Source organism: Pseudochaenichthys georgianus, chromosome 5, assembly GCF_902827115.2.
Source record: "Pseudochaenichthys georgianus chromosome 5, fPseGeo1.2, whole genome shotgun sequence".
NCBI lineage: Eukaryota > Metazoa > Chordata > Actinopteri > Perciformes > Channichthyidae > Pseudochaenichthys > Pseudochaenichthys georgianus.
The window spans coordinates 10929669-10939556 of record NC_047507.1 but is presented as its reverse complement, the minus strand read 5'-3'; the positions used below and the strand labels follow the sequence as shown (position 1 = coordinate 10939556).

The window sequence follows — 9888 nt, the reverse complement described above, 5'->3', positions numbered from 1 at the left end:
AAACTCACTTATGCTTAGATTTTCATAAATCAAACACTGCTATGATCAGACTAGCCCTTTAAGATTCGATTAAAACCTGTGTGGTTGACGCCTGAAGGCCCAAAGTAAGCTCAATATTACTTCAGAGGAAACTGATATTATTGGATGTCTTTTCAAATATTATTTGAATTGATCCACCTTTTTTAAATTGCTTCTGACATCTTTTGTAAATAAGTAAATAAATAACAATACTCAGATGTTTATAATGTGTTCTCTCTGTGAGATTAATCATCGTTTAAATAAACGTAAAAAAACTGCCGACATATGGACTTTTGTGAATGTTGTCAGTGTCCCACTCTTCGATGTGCCCCCTCTCTACGCCACTCGGCGGTGCTCACAGACTTCCCCTTTCTGGATATCAAATCATCTAATCCACAAGACTTCAGAAATGGCAGAAGAAGCTAATAAAACGTCATCTCACCGGTGCAAAACCTGCCGCTTTCTTTCAACAATATCGAGACATTTGGAAGCGTCAGAGGAACCTCGCATCGGTGTGTTTCAGTGAATCCTGCGGGTCTGCTTTTCAGCACCACGGAGCTGTCCGCCGTCCGGAGCGAAGTGAGGCTGCAGAGACTCTCACTGCCGCTGCTGACGAAGATAAGAACGGCTAGAGAGGATATAAAGTGTGATTCAAGCTCAAACTGAACGACAGTCCCCCTTTCCATCACATTCCTTAAACAGCGAATGTTTATTTTTGACTGAAACATGTCGGGAGAACATTGTTATTGCAATTAATAAGAATACGTGTCATTCACAAAGAAGTCATGAATTATTGAGTTCGTGCATGTGTAGTTATTTGCTCTGAGTAGGAGCACAAAGGACCGTATTCTCTCTATTTCTCTATTTATAGACCCTCTCCCCTTGGTGGATTGTACCATTGTGTCTTCGGCATAGGAAAAGGGTGGGCAGAGAGCATTGGCTTTGACATATACCGAGTTTAAAGCAGCGCCCCTTTCTCCAAACCTCCCTACTGCTCTGGCAGACATTGAACCGGCCCTGTCCGTTTAAACCGAGAAGACACCCATACCGACTCCTCAATGCAAAAAAAAATAAAAGGGTGCCAAGAAGCTGGGACGAGGGAACGTGGGTGTAAATAGACAGTGAACGCTCTTGGTCTCTCTCTCTCCCTCTCCCTCCCCCTTCTCTTTTCTCTCTGTCTCTCTTTTATGAAATCAATGAACGAGTTATTGGGTAGGACATAAATATAAGGAATCAAAGCCTCCACCGGGACCAACAGCATTGCGCGCTTTTTGATATGCGTCTTCGCCAAATGCTACATGTGTTTTCATATCAGTGTAAATATTGGCTTTGAGCGGACGAGAGTGGAATCGGCTCTGGCACGGCTTGGTCTCGGAACCAAATTTTGACCAAGACTTTCACCAGCTTTTCATTTTTTTCAACGTTAAACGATTCTCCACCACCACCAACTGCTGCTGTTTGTACCCATCCCAACTCACTGGCCGGTCTGAAGATGGCAACTTTAACCAACGGGCAGGTGGACGGCTCGGTGCACGGTGTGGTCTCCAACACGAACGGGCTCGTGAACGGATTAAGCCACAGCCACAGTCCGGTGGGCTGCCCGGCCACCATCCCCATGAAGGACCACGATGCCATCAAACTCTTCATCGGTCAGATCCCCCGCAACCTGGACGAGAAGGACCTCCGGCCCCTCTTCGAGGAGTTCGGCAAGATCTACGAGCTCACTGTGTTGAAGGACCGCTTCACGGGCATGCACAAAGGTGGGTAAACCCAACATCCCTGAGACACCTTGCCTTTTTGTCACTTTGCATTTTGTCACACAGTGGTGAGATGGTGGATCCTAAATCCAGCAAGGTTTTATGGGTACAATTGTTGGCACATGGTGCAATTATTCGTTAGGCTGTAGACTTTAAGCATGTTGTTTCGGGAAGTGTGTCCACCCGAAAAAGAGATTAAATCCTTTGTTAGACTTTTTATTGGTTCTCCAAATAAGTACGTGCATTATTTTCTGTTTTATGGGGCAAGAATATCCAAGCATGATAAGAGTGTCACGAATCGGGAGTCACGACGGCATGAATTTATGTAGGGTGATATTAGGAGGAGCAGTGTTCCTATGTGGGCAGTGTGCACGGGAGTATTCACACATCTAGTCCGGGCGGTTGTAAACGTGCTTCATTCACTATACGGTGCTAAATCCAGGCCATTAACCTCACGTTTTCACGTTGCAATAGCGGGGAGGCTGTGTTTGATTGCCCGCAGCGCCGTACACTTTTTTACCCGTATACTCTCTCTCTCTTTCTCTCTCTCGCTGTGCGTGTGTGTGTGTGTGTGTGTGTGTTTGCTTGCTTGCACGCGCGTGTGTTGGATGGCTGTCCGTGAAGGGGGCGTGCACGCGAGTACGCGCGTGCAAGTGCAAGATTAGGCCTAAATCTATAATTTTCTTTTAATATTCTTTTATGTGATCTTTCCACCTTAAAAATGCTAACTAAACTACAGTAGACATTCAAATTAAAAATTTGAAATTGATATGTTTTATTATTTTTTAAACGTTCTAACAACCCAGCAATGTTTATTACTTAAGTATTTTTTATAACTGCTCTTAATGTATATCCCTTTGGTTGCATTAATGAATTATCATAAACTTTTAGCGTTGAAATGCGACATGGCCTTTCTGTGTAATATCAACGACCAGCTTTGTAATTTTGGTGCAACAGGAATGATCTTTATCCCTGTATTTGATTATCCCCTCTCAAGGGAAAGGTCATTCTCTGCAAATCACCATCTAACGAGAGGTCACTAATTGATCTGCTATACCTGCAGGACGTCTCCCAGGGGAGCAAAGTGCATTAAGAATGAGATATCACTTTTTGGGAGCCCCCCCACCACCAGCCTCCTCCCCACGTAAACAATGTGTGACATGCACCATGTGTCAGGAAATGATTATGATATACATAATTCCAGAGGGCGGAGACTGTCTGCAGGCATGGAGGAAACCAAAGAGGTGGAGAAGGGAAGAGGGGGGGTTATCTTTTATTAATAGTCCAGCTGTAGTAGCGACTCCCTGTTGGACAGTTAATCAACAGTGGCCCCAGAACTAGCCACGGCTGGCCAGCTGATTCTAAGAACTGTCTCCTCACCGCGATATACGTTCCTGGCTTCCCGGGCAGGGCCCCCGCTTTCATTAGCGAGCCCCCGCTGCGCTCATATTTTTAACTAGCTGGAGGCACTAGCTATTCCCTGGCTCACTGCAACCTGCTCCAAGGCCGCCTTCCCCCCTAACACCTTCCTGAGGTTTCCATATAGAAGATCCACAAATTAGCAGTAAAAGACAGCACGTCCCACGAATAACAGGCAAAGTGTCTGACTGTGTGCGCTGCCGCCACACCGCTTTTATTGAAGACTACACAGCATAACACGAGTCAGGTATTGTGTGATATCACAGCAAGAGTTTGAGATGAGAGTAAATACACTTACGCGTAATTATTACACAACTATTTGAAAGGGAAATAATGCATGCAGCATTGGTTTTTCTGTCAAACCATTGAGTACTTTTCGTACATATGTATACTTGTTTTGTGAATACATGTTTCGACCTTTCTATTCTTTCTTCTCCCCTTTCCCTGAGCTCCTTCACGCAGTTTGCATTTTTCTGAGTGCTGCTAGAAAGAGTCAAACCGAGGGCATGATGACCCTGTAAGGTGTGTAACGCTCCAGTGGACTGAAGTGTATAGAACTGCCGACCAGAAAACTCCTCTTCTTTCCCTCCATCTTTTCTCCTCTTCATTAACTCAGCGTGATCCCCTTCATTCTTTGCCTCTTTCCCCTTTCGCCTTTACTCCATGTTCTCGGGCTGACATGCTGCCTGTTCACTGACAGTGGCATCATGTTGGATAATGGCTCTGGTAATACAAAGCCTTAGTTTGAAGTGGCGATTGTAGACGCCAGGGTTAGGGTACCTGTAACTGTCATCGCTAACAATGTTATAATGCCTCACCCGGGGATACTGTTGCATTCATTTCACTTCACCCGAAGAGACATGGCACTTTAACAAAGAAATAAACATGGTTTTCAGATAATACAGAGCTTGTTCTGCTACGGCAGGTAATAAAAGGTTCTGCTGTCAACAAGCGTAAAGAAACAGCCTTTGCTATGGTAATGCTACTGCTGAAGAAAGAGACCCCGAGCCATTGTCAGCCGTGCCTGTGATACTATTGCCATAACCCTCCCCATAATGACTCCATGTATCACTAGTAATCTAGTCTTTAGGATTCTGTCCCCTTAGAATGGTGGGGGGGGGGGGGGGGCAGAGGCTGGGAGCGGGCGCAGGGACACCAGCGCAGGCCCACATTCTCCCAATGATTTTATTTCTCTCCCTCTGCGACCGAGCCATGCTAATAGAGGCCATTTATAATGGTCACCGGCTGCTGCTGCTGCTGCTGCTGCTGCTGCTGCCAAGCACAACGGGGCTGAGAGGCACGGCTAGCACAAAGAGCCAGCCCTTTTCCCTCTTCTCTCTGGCAATGCAGCATGGGAGGTGGGGGTCTATTCAGGAGGAGAAGGTGTAGATATGATTGCTTGCACTATTCATCAGCCTGATTTCATGTAATAATCACTGGGGGCAATTGAGCCGCGATGATACGGGGGAAGACGTTTAATAACTGAAGGTTGTTATCTATTGTTTACCGCTGTCACATCTGCAGGCGGTATTGGCCAAACCTTTGTTTTCTACATCTTCGTTTTGCCCGTGCAAATGCAACTGTCACCAAGTTTGTTTTGCTGCTATTGCGGTTTATCTGGTGTTAATTTAAGTCAAGTATAGCATTGTCCTTGGCCACACTACATGTTAGTCCTCGCCAGGAGAAGACAGAGTGGTTGCAAAGAGTTGCTCAAAGTCAAAGCAGTTGTTGAAACTTCATTATGATTTAGGCCAAATATCTATTTTGCCCTGGCAGGTTGTGCTAATAAATTGTCACAGCTATTCCGTAGAGGTTATCTGCTTTCAATATAAAGTTCTGCTTGCTTATTGTTATACAAATAACGGTGGAAATGAATGATTATATCTTTGATGTTAGGCTGTTTCCTAATAGATGCAGCTGAAACTATTGTACGATTATGTTTGATTTATCCGCCAATTATTTTCTGGATTAATCTTTTAGTCTATTAAATGTCAGGTATAGTGAAATGTGTTTATCCCACCTTTCCCAAAGTCCAATGCGATGTCTTTTAAGGGTCTTGTTTCGTCAGTCAAGACGCCAAATATGTTTAAAAGGATGAAATCAGCATTTTCAGAGAATTTTGCATTGAAAATGAAGAATTGACGAAAAGATAATAACAAAAGTGGGCACTTTTTTTCTAATTAGTCAACCTATAATTTTGCAATCAGTAATTCAATATAAATATTGGAGAAAATGGTGTTTGAAATGAAACAAGTGGAGATGCACTGTAATGACCAATTGTAATCTTGTTTAAATGTACCCCTACTGCAGATGGCTTAGGCCACAGATGGGGGGATATAATCTATGCGGGTCATAAAGGGAGTTATGGATCCCCTCAGAACGTCTATGGTGTTGATATTTCAGCGAGTGAGTGTGTCAGGAGAGTAGCAGCTTCAAAGCAGATCGTGCTCGTCGTGTTTGGTGAGACGAGGAAGTCACGATGCCAAAACATGAAAGTCTCATGCTGTGTTTTATTGCAGCCCATTAGGTGTTACAGGTTGCCATTAGAGTAGCGTCTGCAAAAAAAAGGAGGATAAAACCAAATGTGGCTTAGAACAAAGAGAGAGAGAAGTGCGGGTGTGGGTTTTCGTCCTGCAGGTCTGCCTTAATGCAGCATGCGTTCCGGCCAAAAGATTTCACTCTCGTTGCATCATCCTCTCTCTGTGGGATCCTTCGCTCTCCTCCTCTCACATTTGGTTTGGGATGAGTGTGTCTGTGTGTGTGTCTGTGTGTTTATGTTCTCATCCTCTCCGCCCTGTCCCAGAATCCCCCACTCAGCTCTGCTCAGAATGCGCGCTCAGGTCCCACATTGTTCCCCGTTTCTATAAAGACGCCATCGATTTTGAGTGTTTTGTCTGAGAGAAGGGCAACATGTGTCATAGAGGAGGTCGCTTCCTCCTAAAGTGCCACCGGCGCCACACCGCACCCGCCACCCTGTCCTGGCACAGCCCAGAACTGCCAAGCAACAAGAGGGAAACAAGAGGCGGAGCCAGAGCGGCGAGTACAGTGAGCCTAATTTGTCAGGAGGGCCGTTGTCAAGGCAGCACTGCCTCTGTTGTCCATTATTATTGGAGGGGACTGTCAGATGGGGGCCGGCTGATGGCCGAGCAGGGAGCCAGTTAGTCACAGTGAGAGATGACCGCACCGAGCCAGAGGAGGGAGTGCTCATGGAGCTCCTGTGAGGATTAGCATGCTAACCGCAGGTTTGGAGTCATGAGGCCTGTCAGGGAGGTGCAGCCCTCTGGCTCCTCTGACCTCGGCAGGCCTCTCATTAAAACCACTGACCTTTACATACAGAGAGAGAGGTAATTTAAAGGGATGGCTGCACCTACATCCTCATCTCATTGCACTTCCTAAAGACAGAGTGAAGCATGCTGATATACATTCAACACAAAGTTAAATGCAAATGAGAAAATGGGAAAAACGTTTAGACAGTATATCGAGAACATATGCAGCAGGACATGGGTTTAAAATGTGCTTTCAATTACAATATCACCATTACATGGCTTTGTATAGAGACTGTGACTCACAGACGGTTTTAGTTGAATCGAGTGCATGTCCATCATCACATGGTAAAATGGTCCAGTCAGCATAAGTCTGATATTGTGCAGTTAATTTTTCCACGTGGTTAAGTCATGGCTCACTCTGGCCGGCACTGCTGACCTGTGGAGAAACACAACGCGGAAGATTTGTGGCCATCGTTATGTTGCAGGTCAGAAAGGGGGCTGAGCTCAACTATTTTATAGATAGATAGATGGATTGATTGATTGATTGATTGATTGATTGATTGATTGATTGATTGATTGATTGATTGATTGATTGATTGACTCACTCAGTTTAGTCACTTAGAGATCAATATTCTGATCAGCTAAAGTCAAAGTCCAAATCAATCCAATCCAAAAGGTGGAAAACATCTCTGAAAAGCCGAAACGCTTTCTTGAGATTTGGCACAGCTTAACTCGTTGGCCTATATTCCACAGCTGGGCTAAAATAAAATCTGCCTTACATTTTTCATCAACTGTTGGCACATTTGTTTTCCATAAAAGAGAGGCGAAACAATTTCCCTGTTGCTCTTCATTTCATTGCCCCAGCAAACCGTTATTCCAGTAGACAAACTTTTTTTGACAATGGCTCCTTGGGGAGGAAAATGTGTTTCTGTTTTCAAGGATCTTGCATCAGCTAAGCATTATTGTGCTTTGTGTTGAATTTTTCAAAAGTTGACGCTTTAGGCCTCTTCAATCTTTTAGGTACGCTTAATACACTTCCAAGCCCCCCTGCTTCCAATCCCGCCAGCCGGTTCAGGGACGGGGGATGCAATACTTTTGAAATGTTTGAAAGTCTTACAGTACGTGTTGTTGTTTTAGATTTACTGATGCTATACTGATAAATTCATTTTCAATAACATAGATTACTGTATCTCTATTGATATCTTTTTAGGTTTATATATTTTTTTGATTTTGTACATGTTTTTAAAAGGCATTATAGTTAAGGATTAAACAGTTAAATACTAAATAAAAATATCATGGTACTCCTATAACACGATCCTTTGTGGTCCCTATATTTTCCATGTCTGGCTCTCTTATCTGTGCCATAACATTTCACAGGCTTCATGCACTAGGCTATGTAGTTGTTCAACGTAAAAGGCTTAAAGGCCACTTCCTTTGTTCGGTCAAAAGGTTGTGATTCTCTTCTGTTTGTGTACTTAAAGACTTTGGTTTTGTGCCTTTAGGATTAGAGCTGTAGGTTCCTTTTATCAAGCATTGCACAGCGAGCAGGCTAGGATGGCGTACTTTATCATATCCGTGCCCAATATCTGTATGTGTACAGTACATGTAAGGGTTTACACAGGCGCGGATCGGTTTTCTCTGTATGGGTGTTCATCCCCCTCTGTGCATATGTTTTGGATGCATATGTGTGGGTATTATAATGCAGAGTATAGCACTGCAGTTGCCAAATACCAGCCCGAGCCAAAGCAAGACTGCACAGTCACTTTTAATGTTTAATTTTAATATTTATACTTTACGCTCAAACCCTCAGTGTGAACGTGAAAATGGGCCCAGCTGCAGCCCTCTACTGCAGAGCCTGTCTACGGGGAATTAGCAGCATGACACAGCAGCAATGTGAAAAAAAGAAGCAAAGTTTGTCACAGCGAACTGTAGCAGCGCTCCATTAATGCACATCCATTATTTTTAAATATTCCGCTCCAAATGTCTTTTATTTACTTCAAACTCCATTTCATTTATTGAAATGTTTCTATTTTTCCATTTCGAACATTGTTCTCAAGGTCAAGTTATGTTTTAATATCGCAGAAAAAGCAAATCATTGTTATTACCTTGCAAACAGATATTGTAATAAGCTCGCTTTCTCCAACCAGTGATACGTTCAATTACCTTTTGAGCCCATTGGCTCATTCACACTAAACAAATCATTCGGCTTTGGAGATTCGTGGTTCATAGCAAGTTGAATTGATGTTTATTCTCAACCAAATTGCTAAACATAACTGGAAGTGGTGTATCTGGGTCTGCCTGGTCGGATACTCTAAAAGCAGGGATTACATGAGCCGTGTACTATTTTGTCCCAGACAGCTAAGCACGTCAAAGACTGTTGAGGGTGTGTGGCTTGTCAGGCCCACACATATTTAGCTTCCTCTGTATGCATGCGTTCAATCCCCTATGCTGTGCGATGACTGCCAGGTTTGAGTGTCCCTGATTCGATTCACTTTCTTCCCATCTCCCTTCATGCCTATTTCATGTCCCCCTCAATTAAAAATGCACCACGTTGACTTGTAAAAGGAAGGTGGGAATGGAGGTTAGGGCTTTTCAAAGAACTTTCTCAATTATTCAAGACCAAGTTTGATGCAAAAAATGGAGGAGGATTAATAAGTCATGGAGAAGTTTTTGAAGGTTTGGGTTTGAAATGTGATGCAAAATGTTCTAATTAAAGGAGCAGAAGCATCCAACCAAAAGAGAAATGTTTGTTGTTGTTGATGAGGCTTCACAAGTGTTGACTGCCAGAGTCAGCATCCTCCATTAAGAACTACTTCTTCACTTTAACAGATGCCAGGGGATATCTGAAGTCAGCAATTTAGGTCAGAGAGGCTTTGTTCCTTTTTTATATTTGGGAAATGTCTTTAGTTTGCACAGTCCTGAACGACAAAAGGCTCGGAATGTATTTGTTTTCCAGACACCCACTGGGTCCACATCTTTCCACTTCTTCTCCCAAAAAGGAGAAATTGCTACCAGATATTACCATTCCAATCCTATTGGCATCACATGGAGGGAAAGTACATCAAGGCGTTATCCTATCCTGCTGGTTGGAGAGCAGATAGACCAAAACACATCTCTGCAGGGAGGGAGATGGTGCAAGAGTGCGTAAAACGACAAGGAGCTCAAGACGGAGAGAGCGAGGGAGAGAGGGAAGGAGAATTAAAGAGATGTTGAAACAGGGATGATGTAAGAGAATGCGTGAAAAGAGACGAGGGAGATCCATGGAGGAGAGTTTGGGTGGGGGGTTGCACACAAAGACAGACAAAGAATATCAAGAGGCAGAGAGAGATACAAGAATGAGAGCAGCGATTCTAAAGAGAGGTGCAGACTAAAAATGGAGGCACACAGCGAGAGTGCTCAATGACAGAGCTGGCAAATAGGAACGGGAG

The 9888-nt window shown here is 43.9% G+C and overlaps 1 protein-coding gene across 5 annotated transcripts in view; it reads left to right on the top strand.

Moving 5' to 3' along the window:
* Window positions 1–1106: 1106 nt before the first annotated feature.
* celf4 (CUGBP, Elav-like family member 4) overlaps window positions 1107–9888 on the top strand; it is an 82686-nt gene continuing 73904 nt past the window's right edge. For 4 of the 5 annotated variants that reach the window (XM_034083121.2, XM_034083120.2, XM_034083122.2 and 1 more), the window contains exon 1: window positions 1107–1778. In XM_034083121.2, the coding sequence (XP_033939012.1) occupies window positions 1511–1778 (268 nt within the window). In that variant the 5' untranslated portion in view covers window positions 1107–1510. The remainder of the gene's footprint in view (window positions 1779–9888) is intronic. The other variant, XM_034083123.2, reaches the window with a different exon arrangement.